Source organism: Sander vitreus, chromosome 2 (assembly GCF_031162955.1).
Source record: "Sander vitreus isolate 19-12246 chromosome 2, sanVit1, whole genome shotgun sequence".
NCBI lineage: Eukaryota > Metazoa > Chordata > Actinopteri > Perciformes > Percidae > Sander > Sander vitreus.
In genome coordinates, this window is record NC_135856.1 from 29,552,831 (window position 1) to 29,568,375 (window position 15,545).

A 15,545-nucleotide genomic window follows, 5' to 3' on the forward strand; every position below is an offset into this window, starting at 1 on the left:
CAGAGTGAAGGAACAGGGATGAATATTGTTTTTATATATAGTTATTAAGAAAAGAGGAATACGGTGAGGAAAGGGGACAAAAAAGAATTAATTTGGCGCTAAGATATGTATAAGATAAGATAGGTCATAGTATAGCATATCAAAAAAGTGATAAAAGAAGTCATAGTATAGTATGTCGAAAACGTGATAAAAAAGTCATAGTATAGTATGTTGAAAAAATTTATGATAAATGTCAGAATATAGGATGTTGAAAAAGTCATAGTATAGTATGTCGAAAATAGTGATACAAATGTCATAATGAAAAAAGTGATAAAAAGTCATAGTATAGCATGTCAAAAAAGTGATAAAAAAGTCATAGAATAGTTCGTCAAAAAGGTCATAGTATAGTCTGTCAAAAATAGTCATAGTATAGCATGTCGAAAAAAGTGATAAAAAATGTTAGTATAGCATGTTGAAAAAAGTAATAAAAAAAGTCTTTGTATAGTTTGTTGAAAAAAGTGAAAAGTCATAGTATAGCATGTCAAAAAAAGTCATAGAATGGCATATCAAAAAAGTGATAAAAGAAGTCATAGTATAGTATGTCGAACAAGTGATAAAAAAGTCAGAGCATAACATGTCCAAAAAAGTCATAGTATGAGATGTCGAAAAGAGTAATAAAAAAGTTATTATATATATATATATATATATATATATAAAAGTACAGAAAGTAAAAAAAAAGTCATAGTATAAAAAGTAATAAAAACTAATGTTATAGTCAGTCCTTCTAGAAAAATGCAGAGTTTTTTTGTGATTGTTGCGGGCCAAAAAAAAATCCTTATTATGTGGCACGTTTTCTTAAAAAATGCTATGGAATATGCGGGATATTTATGCAATTTTATAAAATGAAATTGCGGGAACTTGCAAAAATTGCAGGAACTTGCAAAAATTGCGGGAACTTGCAAAAATTGCGGGAACTTGCAAAAACTGCGCTTTCATCGTGGCTTCATGGCGGGGTTTACAGCTTTTCGATGATGTTCATGTCACGTAATTACGTCACTTAATAACATTCCCATGGCAACAGGGGAAAATGGCTGCTCTTGTGTGAAGTAAACGCAACATTTATCTAAGATATATGTGACTTTTTTGCAACGAAAATGAGGGGATTATGAAATTATGCAAGCCTGCACATTTTGCGCAGAAATCGGCAATTTATGTGGCAAAAGTGCGGTGTATTCGAAAAAAATGCGTCCCCGCATAAATATGCGGACTTTGGCTGATTATGCATTGAATTATGCGATCGCATAATCACGTTTTTCTGGAGGGACTGTATAGTACGTCGAAAAAAGTGATAAAAAAAAGTCAGAGTATAGTATGTTGAAAAGTCATAGAATCGCATATCAAAAAAGTGATAAAAGAAGTCATAGTATAGTATGTCGAAAAAGTGATATAAAAGTCATAGTATAGTATGTCAAAAAAATTTATAAAAAAGTTATAGTAGAGTATGTCGAAAAAAGTCATATTATAGCATGTCAAAAAAAAGATAAAAAAGTCAAAATATAGTCTGTCAAAAATAGTTATAGTATAGCATGTCGAAAAAAGTGATTAAAAAGTCATACTATAGTATGTCAAAGTCATAGTATAGTGTGTTGAAAAAAATCATAGTATGGCATATCAAAAAAAGTCATAAAAGAAGTCATAGTATAGTATGTCAAAAAAGTGAAAAAAGTCATAGCATATTAAAAAAAAGTGATAAAAGAAGTCTTTGTATAGCATGTTGAAAAAGGTCATAGTATAGTTTGTCAGAAAATGTATAAAAAGTCATAGTATGAGAAGTCGAAAAAAGTGATGAAAAAGTGAAAGTACAGCATGTCGAAAAACGTCATAGAATAAAATGTAATAAAAAGTTCATATTATAGTATGTCGAAAAAAATTTATAAAAAAGTCATAGTATAGCATGTCAAAAAAAAGTGATAAGAATGTCATATTATAGTATGTCAATAAAAGTGATAAAAAGTCATAGTATAGTATATCGAAAAAAGTCATAGTATGAGATGTCGAAAAAAGTGATAAAAAAGTGAAAGTACAGCATGTCAAATAAAGTCATAGTATAAAAAGTAATACAAAATTAATATTATAGTATGTCGAAAAAAGTGATAAAAAAGTCATAGTATAGTATGTCAAAAAAGTGATAAAAAAGTAATTGCATAGTATGTCGAAAAATGTAATAAAAAAGTTATAACATGTCGTAAAAAGTGTTAAAAAGTCATTGTATAGTATGTTGAAAAAGGTCATAGTATAGTATGTCAAAAAAGTGATAAAAACGTCATAACGTCGAAAAAAGTTATAACAAAGTCATATTATAGTGTGTCGAAAAAAGTGATAAAAAAGTGATAGTATAACATGTCTAAAAAACGATAAAAAGTCATAGTATAGCATTTCGTAAAACGTGATAAAAAAGTCATAGTATAGTATGTTGAAAAAAATGTTATAGTATAATATGTCAGAATATAGGATGTTGAAAAAAGTCATAGTATAGTATGTCGAAAATAGTGATACAAATGTCATAGATGAAAAAAGTGATAAAAAAGTCATAGTATAGCATGTCAAAAAAGTGATAAAAAAGTCATAGAATAGTTCGTCAAAAAAGGTCATAGTATAGTCTGTCAAAAAATAGTCATAGTATAGCATGTCGAAAAAAAGTGATAAAAAAATGTCATAGTATAGCATGTTGAAAAAAAGTAATAAAAAAGTCTTTGTATAGTTTGTTGAAAAAAGTGAAAAAGTCATAGTATAGCATGTCAAAAAAAGTCATAGAATGGCATATCAAAAAAATGATAAAAAGAAGTCATAGTATAGTATGTCGAACAAGTGATAAAAAAGTCAGAGCATAACATGTCCAAAAAAAGTCATAGTATGAGATGTTGAAAAGAGTAATAAAAAGATATGTATATATATATATATATATATATATATATATATATATATATATATATATATATATAAAAGTACAGAAAGTAAAAAAAAAGTCATAGTATAAAAAGTAATAAAAACTAATGTTATATAAAAAAATCCTTATTATGTGGCACGTTTTCTTAAAAAAATGCTATGGAATATGCGGGATATTTATGCAATTTTATAAAATGAAATTGCGGGAACTTGCAAAAATTGCAGGAACTTGCAAAAATTGCGGGAACTTGCAAAAATTGCGGGAACTTGCAAAAACTGCGCTTTCATCGTGGCTTCATGGCGGGGTTTACAGCTTTTCGATGATGTTCATGTCACGTAATTACGTCACTTAATAACATTCCCATGGCAACAGGGGAAAATGGCTGCTCTTGTGTGAAGTAAACGCAACATTTATCTAAGATATATGTGACTTTTTTGCAACGAAAATGAGGGGATTATGAAATTATGCAAGCCTGCACATTTTGCGCAGAAATCGGCAATTTATGTGGCAAAAGTGCGGTGTATTCGAAAAAATGCGGCCCCCGCATAAATATGCGGACTTTGGCTGATTATGCATTGAATTATGCGATCGCATAATCACGTTTTTCTGGAGGGACTGTATAGTACGTCGAAAAAAGTGATAAAAAAAAGTCAGAGTATAGTATGTTGAAAAGTCATAGAATCGCATATCAAAAAAGTGATAAAAGAAGTCATAGTATAGTATGTCGAAAAAGTGATATAAAAGTCATAGTATAGTATGTCAAAAAAATTTATAAAAAAGTTATAGTAGAGTATGTCGAAAAAAGTCATATTATAGCATGTCAAAAAAAAGATAAAAAAGTCAAAATATAGTCTGTCAAAAATAGTTATAGTATAGCATGTCGAAAAAAGTGATTAAAAAGTCATACTATAGTATGTCAAAGTCATAGTATAGTGTGTTGAAAAAAATCATAGTATGGCATATCAAAAAAAGTCATAAAAGAAGTCATAGTATAGTATGTCAAAAAAGTGAAAAAAGTCATAGCATATTAAAAAAAAGTGATAAAAGAAGTCTTTGTATAGCATGTTGAAAAAGGTCATAGTATAGTTTGTCAGAAAATGTATAAAAAGTCATAGTATGAGAAGTCGAAAAAAGTGATGAAAAAGTGAAAGTACAGCATGTCGAAAAACGTCATAGAATAAAATGTAATAAAAAGTTCATATTATAGTATGTCGAAAAAATTTATAAAAAAGTCATAGTATAGCATGTCAAAAAAAAGTGATAAGAATGTCATAGTATAGTATGTCAATAAAAGTGATAAAAAGTCATAGTATAGTATATCGAAAAAAGTCATAGTATGAGATGTCGAAAAAAGTGATAAAAAAGTGAAAGTACAGCATGTCAAATAAAGTCATAGTATAAAAAGTAATACAAAATTAATATTATAGTATGTCAAAAAAGTGATAAAAAAGTAATTGCATAGTATGTCGAAAAATGTAATAAAAAAGTTATAACATGTCGTAAAAAGTGTTAAAAAGTCATTGTATAGTATGTTGAAAAAGGTCATAGTATAGTATGTCAAAAAAGTGATAAAAACGTCATAACGTCGAAAAAAGTTATAAAAGTCATAGTATAGTGTGTCGAAAAAGTGATAAAAAAAGTAACAGTATAGTATGTCTAAAAAACGATAAAAAGTCATAGTATAGCATTTCGTAAAAAGTCATACTATAGTATGTTGAAAAATGTCATAGTATAGTATGTCAAAATAATTGATAAAAAGTCATAGTATGGATGTCGAAAAAAGTAATAAAAAGTCATAGAATGGCATATAAAAAAATTATAAAAGTCATAGTATAGTGTGTCGAAAAAGTGATAAAAAAAGTAACAGTATAGTATGTCTAAAAAACGATAAAAAGTCATAGTATAGCATTTCGTAAAAAGTGTTAAAAAAGTCATAGTATAGTATGTTGAAAAAAGTCATAGTATGTCAAAAAAGTGATAAAAGTCATAGTACAGTATGTCGAAAAAAAGTGATAATCAAGTCATAGTATAGTGTGTTGAAAAAAGTCATAGTATGGCATATCAAAAAAGTTCTAAAAGAAATCTTAGTATAGTATACTTTAATAAGATAGATAAAGATGTTTAAACAGAATGTCATGGTTCCTGGTATCATTGCTAAGTCTGAGCCACTGACTAACCTCGCAGGTTCAGTGAATGACGACGAGAGAGCAAAAATCAAACTTTATAGAATTTCCTTTATTGATGAATGAGAATAAAAGTTCACTTGCATTTTCATTACATTACAGGCTTCATAAATCTAACTGAGACTATTACTAGGGTGTGTAAATATGTGCACATAATTTAAATAAATTAAAAGACACGAGACAGAATGCTGACATGTCAAAGGCCTGTTTTTTATGCCCAGTGGCAAAAGGATCTCGGGATAAAAACACGTAAAATGTCATAACATTTACAAGGAGAGAAAATGAAGACGACCATTTCTGTTCGGAGGGACATAATGCACTTTTCAGGAAATTGTAGATATGGAGATGTACCACAAAAGCAAGGCACCAATATACTGTATGTACTGCACATGTTGAGGTCTTCTGACTTCTGATGCAATCAGGCTGAACCGTACATAGGGATTTGTCTTAATGTTGTGGCAATCATTCTCAGTTATAGATAGGTTTGGATATGACAACCTCTTCATGCAAAATATATTTAAATATCTGAAAGAAAGTAAAATCCACATCCTGAAAGCAAACTGACCCCAAGCCTCCTTTGAAAATATATTTGGGTCTTTGATATGGGTCTATATTGAGGTACTGCTAGCTAAGGGGGATTATTCCACTGAGGCTTTGGATGCTTTATGGGTAGTATTTACCTGCAGCTTGTGGCACTATAATTATTTACCTGATTCTGTACCATGCAACAGGAATACATTCTGCAGCGGGTCCACTTCAAGGAAGCAAACATAATCCCACATTACACTGTATGAAAAAAAAGCAAACATTGACCATGACCATGAAATAAGATATCTTCCCTTTACTAAACTTAAAACTAAAATAAGAAAAAATAAATGAAAGGACGTCACCAGTGCTGTGTTCTGCATGTTTTAGTTTTTGTTTGGACTTAACATGCTGTGTTTCAGAAATAGTAATAGAAATAGAAAGTATTTTGTCTGTTGTTTGGCAGTATGATGCAAATCAGTTAGCAGACTTTTCAAACTCGCTTGTTTCAAGTCATTCAAGTAATTTCTTTTACAGTGATTTTAAACTGCATAACCATATCATGTAAAATTGACAAAAATGGCCTGATATTCACTGTAATATATTACATAACTCAAGCATGTCTCAGGAGTCTGCTAATTGATTTACTGTTTGGACATTATTGCAAACCAATGGATTGCTAAAACTGTAGAAATAATACATTTAAAAAAATCTTCTAAAACTGTATTGCCCTCATTTGGAAATGGTCAGAAAAAATGGTAACAATTCAAGACCTGTAGTTTTCAAACTAAAACTAGCATGTACACTGTTATGGCCCTTGTGTGGAGGATTTTTGAAAAGATTGTGGGCAACCAAAGTCATTGGTTAAGGATAGCAATTCATATAATTTAAGGATATAATCTTAAGGAGGTTATCTGGTTTTCTAAAACGGACAGAATTTGATGGACATAAAATCGAAATTGAACGTTAGGCAGTGGTAAGGTAACATTCACTTCAATATGGAAAGAAAGTGTTTGTTGTCCATGCCTTCTTACTTTAAGTGTAAACTGTTTCTTGCTAATGTCAGTACTTTTGACTGAAAACATGCAATGCTCATGCTCTGTCTTAAGGTCACATACTGTACAGTATCAAACAACCGTCTCTCAGGACCAAGTTTAGTTGGCTTAGTTTAACAGCAAAGTCTCAGCTTTGGGGGGTTGTGCTCCCATTGTGCACATCTTCATCTTTTATCTCAGATTTGTCAATCACACTATAAAACTAAGAGTAACTCATGCAATGATATGCCATACCGTATGTGATCATCCTGTATGAAAATACTGTGATTCTTATCAAATGGATCAACATGAAAATAAACAAAAAAAAAAGTTCCCACAGTTATATTCCCAACCTCCCACTCCCCTCCAAAAAGGCTAAAAACTCTGTGAGGTGAGATTTGCGTGCCTTCTGAACAGATAGGCAAGTTTATTTTAGCCGCACGTGCGGCATGTTCAGCAATTCGGTGTTGCCAGCGGAGGGCGAGGCTGTGTGAGCACTGGCCAGGCTGCGGTTAGAGCTGCGGGCGCCTGCCCCAACACTGCTCTCTGTCCTCAGCAGCTCCGAGGAGTAGGTGTGGCCTTCAGCGGCCCCCAGTGACAGGAAGTCAAACCCCTGCGCCTCCAGGTCCCTATCGCTGATAAAGAGGTCCTCCTCACCCCATCCACCTCCAACACTCCTGCCTATACCACCACCCCCACCACCACCCCCCCTTCCTCCCCCAGGGTCTTGGCTACAGCTGTGGAAGCCAATGGGCGAGTCACTGCTTGTACTGGGGCTCGGAGATGAGAGGCCGTGGCCGTGCTGGGCGTCCTGGACAGTCCCTGGGGCTGCCTGCATCAGGTCCTGCACGGACATGGACTTGCCCAAGCCTCGGTCCGTTTGGCTGGGGCCAGAGCAGCAGCCCGGGGCAGGTGGCACCAGGGGCTGCAGCTCCAGGCTCATTTGTCTCCTCCAGGAGCCCTCATCCTTTGTATTCAGCCTGCCGTTGGTGTTGGCGCTGCCCTGTAGCTTCTGCCCCAGTCTGCCCAGCCCCAAACCAAGGCCAAAGTCCTCCCCAACACTGCTGCCCTCCAACTGCATCCCCAAACCTCCACAAAAGTCCTCCATGTCAGGGGACACTTCTGCGGAAGTGGCTCGTGGCAAGTTGCTCGGGCCCCCACTCCGGCTCGGAGGGGGTGGTGGCGGAAGCCTCGCCAGAAGAGGAAACCCTCCATCTCCAACTCCTCCTCCACCACTGCTGATACTGTTTGGGGTGAGGACGGGTGGAGAGCTCCCCACAGCCTCGTCAGTGCCACTTTCAGGAGTGGTGGCCTGAGCCTGGGTGTGGTGGTGGTGGGGATGATAATGAGGACGGTAGTGGTGGTGGTGAGGCAATGGAGACGGGCTGAAAGAGGAAGATGTGAGGCCGGTGGAAGAGGAGGCATTGAGATTGAGGTTGAGCTCATTGGGCGGCGCCAGGATGAGATGGAGTCCTCCCTGGGAGGGGTGAGAGTTGCTGCCGAGGGGAAGCGCTCCACCGCTGCTGACCTGGGTGGAGCTGGACAGGTCCTTGCTAAAGACGGAGGAATGGTAGTCAGAGGTTTGCTCCAATTCAAACAGGGGCAGAGAGGAGAGCGTGAGGGCCGAAGACGAGCCTTTGCGCAAAACCTGACGATAGATGTCGAGCAGGGAGTCGAGCTTCGACTCGATCGACTGGACCTGGAAGGACAGAAAGGGAGGATGGGAGGGAGGAGTGCAGAGATAAGGAAGCATGAGGTTAGAAAACGGAGGCACGTACAATTGGTCCTTGGATCAAGAATATGGCGCAATGTATTAGGACAATGTAGTAGGCAACATATTGATATAATATTGACATTGATATATGAGACTAGATATCGTCTTAAATTTTGGATATCGTTCAGTGGTACACTGGTACAATGTGTCCATTGTTTGCTTATTTCAAACATTTGTTAAGAAGAAAATATGACGTGAGTGTTGTCTTGTCCTGGTTTTAAAGGCCCTTAACAACCACACAGGTGGTCATAGTTAATGTGGCTGATTGGACCTTTTCCAGGACTGTGTGGGTGTGGTTAGACTTAGAGTGATTGACATCTTCCTGAGTCCACTGTTAGTGTTGTTGCATCTGTTAGGGCAGGACAAATGACAGCTTTTGTCATCCTTATTGGTAGAAAGAATTTGTGACCTAATAAGTTCCCATCAAAGCTCTGGCCCACCTTCAACCTGAAAAGAGTCTAATCAGCCAGAATAACTGAAATCACCTGTGTGGGAGTTCAGAGGCTTTAAAGGCAGCATTACAGTAAAGTGATGTCATTTTCTGAACTTAGCAGACTGTTCTAGCTGTTCTGTTATTTGCCTTTAGTCATTATATCCACATTATTGATAATTATTTATCTAAAATCTCATTATGTAAATTTGTTGTGAAAGCACCAATAGTGAACCCTACAATATCACGGCAATATTGACATCAATGTATTTGGTCAAAAATATTGTGGTATTTGATTTTCTCCATATCGCCCAGCTCTACAATGAATGTCTATGAAGAGAGTGACATATACAGTATATTAAAAAAACTAATTGGGGGTGTGTGAGAAAATCTGTAAGCCATCTAACCAATTTATTAAAGAAAAGGAGACATAGGGGAGCTTTTACAGAGGGGAAATGCGGGAAAGGATACCTAAAATTCAAACAAGTGGTGAAGCCCAGAAGGGGAAAGGACTGTGGCATGTCTTGGAGGGTGAAAGCAAAGGTGCAACTCTTATTTATTTTTGAATAATGCATATCAACTTTGCTAGAGGTACTATTGTTCTGTGCATAATGATACTGTTATATAATTTCTCTCTTTTTTTTTTTTTTTAAGCTCTTATAGTACAACAGATGTTAAAGCCCATCTTGCAGGGTTTATTTTCTAACGAATTTGCGCAATTTGCTTGTTGGTAATAACCATTTTAACTGTTACCCAGCAACATCAAATACAATGGATATCACAAAATGGAATAAAATACGAAAAAGTAGTACTATTTTACAGCGGTTTGCAATGATTCTCTTTTCCCCCACAATGCATTGCATTACGTCACGTTGGGGAGACGACAGACGAAAGCCCCGTCTTGGTTCACTGTCTATGGTCTCGGTCTGTGCCACTGGTCTTGCAAAATATGGCTTTTGGTCTCGACCGAGTCCATGTGTCTTTATTATGTGTATAATAATATTGGAGGGAAAGTGAAACACAGCTTGGACGGGGATGCTGTTCGGCTTTTCACAAGTTTAGACAGCTAGCTACACAGACGTTTGCTAACGTTAGCGCAACAGCGTTAGCCTAGACTGCTAGCTAGGTAAATATTACGACTGCCTTCGGAGTTTCCTATATCTGCGTCCACGTTGTCAACATAAGACCTGTGGCATTAGTGCTCCTTTTGTACCATAGTTTTATTGAATTAAATGTTAAGCTTCGCTTGTACGAGATGGGTGGGTTTTTGTTACGTTACACACAAAGCTAACTGGCTATAGTTAGCCTGTACGTATGCTAGCGGACATTAGCTAACATTGCGTAGCCAGCCAGCTACTTCGGCAATTGGCAGTAGTTTTGAGCGAGCTAACCACGACAGTATTGTCGCCCACAATCAACCTCTGCTGCTAAAAGCAGTCAACCTGCAGTGATGTTTGAAATAGAGACACTTGTGGATGTGTTAGCTGTCGTGGTTAGCTCGCTGAAACTACTGCCGAAGTAGCTGGCTGGCTACGCAACGTTAGCTAATTCCGCCAGTTAGCTTTGTGTGTAATGTAACAAAAACCCACCCATCTCGTAGGAGTGAAGTGAGGCATCCTAACGTGACGTTATCACCGAATTGCGTTAAAAAACCAACACTAATACCAACAAAAACGACAAAAAACACATTTTGACATTTTTAACAATTATATACATATGTTGAGTGCTTTATGTACCTATTAATCAACAGTGGTTGTTAACCTGCAACATTAAGAGGGGCTTTAAGAGATAAACTGTTGTGGGCTGGGATTGGGGGGGGACGGACTTGTTAAACAAAAGTTGTAATGTACTAAAAAAAAAGCATACGGTTTTGTATATGATTATCACATTTCTCTAATTATTCTGGTAGCATAAGAGGTGGGGTTGGACGCAATATCGTTTCAATATGGGGATCATGGCGCACATTGCAACAGTCTCTCTTGAAAGAGACATTGGTATAATTATAGTAATTCATAGTTGCACTTGGTTTTACGCACAAAAAAGTGACATTTTAGGTTTTAGGCGGAGATACATACTACTATTACTTCACAAACAGCTGTAGCATTGTTGCAACTGTGATGTTACCACGTTTGTTGCTGTAACACTGAACTATTTCACAGTATTACTTGCAGATAATGTGAAAGGCGTTTTTCCATTACATGGTACCTGCTCGACTCGCCTCGACTCTCCTCGCCTTTTTTGTTTTTCCATTTTGAAAATAAGTACCTGGCAGTAGCTAACAGGTACTTCTTTTTACTATCAACTCCATCAAGGTTCCAAGCGAGCTGAGGCGATACCAAAAGGTGACGTGAAAACCTGCAGACTACTGATTGGTCGGAGAGAATCATCACTAATCACTGCGTCATCATTGCTAGCGACGGACGGGGGTGCCCTAAACAAATCTGCCATTTTTAAATAGTTTAGCCAGCTGTGTTTTTTTTGCTGCCTCCAGCTTCTTTTGAAACAAAATTTGTCTTCTTGCTGTGGCAACAGCCACATGACGAAAAAAACAACACACCTTCGATGTTCTGTTCTGTGTGTCGCGTTAGGTTGCGGCAGTTTCCTGCGGCGGCGCTATGACGACCAGCCACGCTCGCCTCACGCTACTAACCGTGCTTTCATGGGCATCGGAAAAACATTTTTCCCAGTGAAAACGTCATCATTCACGTCGCTTCATGTGGGAATCAGAGGTGGGAAACGGGTTGATTTTGCTAACAGAGTTTCCCAGTTGGTGACGCATTGTTGACAACGGACATTTGATATAGGCGACTTTGGTTCACTGAAAATATTTCAATGACAATAAACTGTTTATTGTGGACAAACGCATCTGCCAAGAAACATACACAGACATAACATGTTTCAAATTATTCATAAATAGGCCTATGTATAAAAAAACAACACCTTATCCGTGTCCTTTCCCATTCGTTGTCCTGCAGATAACACAAACAAACACCTGTCGATGTGCTGTTTGTATGCTCGCATAAGAAAACAGCAGCAATTCTTTTGTTATTGTGCCCTCCATGTTTTCACACACCTGATGCTCTAGGCTATGCTCAACAGTTGTTATGCCAAACGCCAATATAACAGCAGAAGAAGAACATGCATCCCGACCATGTGAACGCTGGCAGTCAGAAAAACAACGTAATCACGAGGGCGGTCCCTGATATTCCCAGGTGGCATGAACGCACCACTAAGTTACAATGGAAAATGGAGGACGGGGCACCGCGGCCGAGTCAAGCAGAGTTAGTACTAGCAGTGGTTAAGCGCCAGTTCAGTGGTTCCCAAAGTGGGGGTGCTTCACACACAGTGGGGATGCTAATGTGGATTCATTTTGTTTTGTTTACCTAAGTATGGACACTAGTGTACACTGGTACAACGTGTCCATTGTTTGTTTGTTTCAAACGTTTGTTAAGAAGGAAATGTGAATGTATCAGTAGAATTATATTTTATTGACAATGTGGAATTATCCATATGCCTCTGGTGTAACTAACTGGCTTATTTCTATTCATGACAACCAGTTACAGGCCACTGCACATCAATAAGAGGAATGGCTCTGTGCCAGAAGCGTGTAGAGTAAATGCATACTGGTTGCTGGTTATTTAACACACTATTAGAAAATAAAACAAACGGACCTGCCGCTCCACCTTACAGACTCGACCCAGCATGCTCATGTCCTCTAAAATATCTCCATCAGACAGCAGCTTCTCCCGAATCTTCTTATCCAGAGGAATCTGGCCTTTCCCGAGGATCTGGTCCACTCTGGAACACACACACACACACACACACACACACACACACACACACACACACACACACACACACAGACAAGCACATGCAAAGACAATAAGACATTAATGACAGAAGAAAGTGAAGAAAGTGGAAATCCGCGAGTCAGCCCACAGAGAGGAAGGAAGGTTGAAACTGCAACAGAATTATAGATTACCCCAAGCACAGCTTCTTTTCCAACAAATACAGGCAAATGAGAGGTTAGACTTCCTCACTGGATGAGAAAACATTATCAAACGTAAGGATGGCATGTTTCCCGAATGTGTTTCTACTGTTTCTGTATTAAACAGTTAAGAGGTTGATACTGAATGAAGTCTTGTATTCCTTTAGTTTTACAGCACACATTCAGTGTCTTTGTCTCATTCAGCTCTTACAGAAACACTATTCCTGTTCAATCCAGTGAGGTTCAGCAGAATCTGGTTGATAAAGTTTCATTTGTTAATAGGGTTCAATTCAACACAGAGCAGAGATAAGCCAATGCAATGTCATGCAATTGTAATGCCACCAACATTTTGGAGAAATAAACTATTAAAGCTTTGACATGATCTTCCAACACCAAACTAGACTCCCATCTAAAAGTGTGTCTTTCTTGAATGTGTGTTTTTATACATTTGTGGTTTGCCACTTGATGTGGTCATACCAGAGACATGCAATGTCACAAAAAGTGTATTAATTTGAGCAAAACATTTGAAATTCCCACATTGTTTTTTTGTGGTTAGCCAACATTAATGAGGTTTCTATCCAAATGTAGTGCAAATTTGAACAGAACCAAACTCAATATATTGCATTTTTCTTGAGTTTTGTTAGTGGATGACTTCATATTCAGGACAGGAAAAGACAGGAAAGTTTGTGAGAAAAGAGCAGTGCACTTCCAGGTCAATCAATTCAAAGAGGAAAGTTTAAACTTTGTTTTATAATCCAGATATTTCCGTTTTTCTGTTTTTTAACCATTTTAATTTATTTTTTAATTTGGTCATAGCTTTTGACCATGAAAAGGAAAAAACGCCTTGTATTTAAATTTTAGATTTTGTTTTTTCAAACGAAAATCAAGCAACAACTTATTTTTTGTTTTTTAATACCCATTTATGAAAGGAAAACCAAATGGTCAAATGGACCATTAATGCATATGGTATGATTTGGGGTAAGAGTGTGAGTTTTTCCTCAAATTTTGGAAGTTCAACATCAGTTCCTATATTTAAGTCAAAAATAAACTGTGTATTCAAAATACATTTACACACTCAGACCCAGATGTCCACAATATAACCCACTAAAACCAAATGTTTTGATCCCACGGCCATTACAGCAAGAAATCATATATTCTATTATATCAGGCAATCAATCTAGAGCCCTGGCATCAAATTTGTAGTTTTTACTATTTTCCACCATATTGAGCCATTTTCTCATATTTGCCCTATGGAGCAAATACATGAGCATACCACCTCCTGAATTGAATGAATGACAAGCCAACTGAACCCATAGGACATGTGAAGGATGGGGGTGTTATTCTGACCCCTGGGTGGAGTTCTTTCTGCCCTGGCTGTAATAGACAGGCAGGGAGGGGGAGGAAAAGGTCTTGGCCCGGCTGCTCAGGGGCTGTGGGCCTACTATCATGTCCAGCCTGTGAGGAAAGCAAAGGGAACACACACACGTAGAGGTACACATGTATAAACACGCACAGACAAAATCACAAAAATGCAAAGAACACAGACACCCGCGTAGCACACACATATACCCATGCATGTATAAGGTATGAGTGCAGGTGCACATATACACACATGCTAGCCATGTTTGTTTTTGTTTTTTTCCTAATTAACTTTACTTTGATTTCAGCTCCTCTGGTTTGTTTTGCACCGTTCTGTTCGTCTTCTCGTAATCGATACCACACGCTAGGCACGTAGCCCACGTCACAACATAGTGTTCATGGGAAATGTAGGATTAGTTCTACAAGCAGTGTTGCCAGATAAATATTATGTTTCCAAGCCAAACACAAAAACCGCCCACATTTCTGACTTGTTGCATCGTTTCTGCAGCCGGCCGATTCAAACAGACGCAGAGTTGTTTGCTTCCTTATCAACCGGCCAAACTGGCTACTAGATTTAAAATGTTACCCGCCAAAGGTAATTTTTACCCACATTTGGCGGGTTGGCAGGTGGTAATTTAAAGCCCTGAGTGTGGGCATACATCTCTAGTCTTAAAAGTATTTAAAGGTGCCCTGCTACACGTATTTCATTACTTTGTGGTAATGTCTGAAGTTCTACCATGGACTCTATAACATTTTTTGTGGAAAAAAATGCCTTGGTTACCTTGTTTCAAGCCATTCTATCGTGGTATAGAAAGCCTGCAGGAAGACTCTGCTCGATTTGTGCCAGTTGTCATTAATATTCAACGAGCTAAGCTGCTTGACTCTGATTGGCTAACAGCTAGCCAATGAGAGCCTGGCTATCAGCATCCTTTACCCAGCGCAACTGGGCGAGCTCATGAATAGTAATGAGCTCAGGCAACACCACCTCAGACTGACCAACTTTTGTAAATGGCCTGATTTCTCCACTTATTTCTTTTCAGTGGCTAGAGCTGACAGAGGAGTTAGCAGTTCATTTTCACATTCACAACATAACACAAACACATATGGACCTAACATGTTTTAAAAAATATAAGTAAAAACGGTTTTGTGTGGCAGGGCACCTTTAAAAAGTCTCACATTTAATATTCTAAAAATAAGGCCTTAAAAGTATTTGAGTTTCGTTTTGATTATTATTAGTATTAAATATCGTTTACAATATCGTCTTACATTTTTTAATTGTCCTATCATAGGATTAAATAAATGCCGTAACGTCATAAAGAAATATTT

At 37.2% G+C, this 15,545-nt stretch overlaps 1 protein-coding gene across 4 annotated transcripts in view; it reads right to left on the reverse strand.

Annotated features, from left to right (window-relative positions):
* Positions 1–5,140: 5,140 nt before the first annotated feature.
* The window catches only part of LOC144527125 (potassium voltage-gated channel subfamily KQT member 5-like), a 172,945-nt gene continuing 162,540 nt past the window's right edge, over positions 5,141–15,545 (reverse strand). For 2 of the 4 annotated variants that reach the window (XM_078265016.1, XM_078265024.1), the window contains exons 13-15: positions 14,208–14,315; positions 12,544–12,670; positions 5,141–8,367 (exon numbers count right to left, since the gene is read on the reverse strand). In XM_078265016.1, coding sequence (XP_078121142.1) covers positions 7,096–8,367; positions 12,544–12,670; positions 14,208–14,315 — 1,507 coding nt within the window. In that variant the 3' untranslated portion in view covers positions 5,141–7,095. The remainder of the gene's footprint in view (positions 8,368–12,543; positions 12,671–14,207; positions 14,316–15,545) is intronic. The other 2 variants (XM_078265033.1, XM_078265040.1) reach the window with 1 other exon arrangement.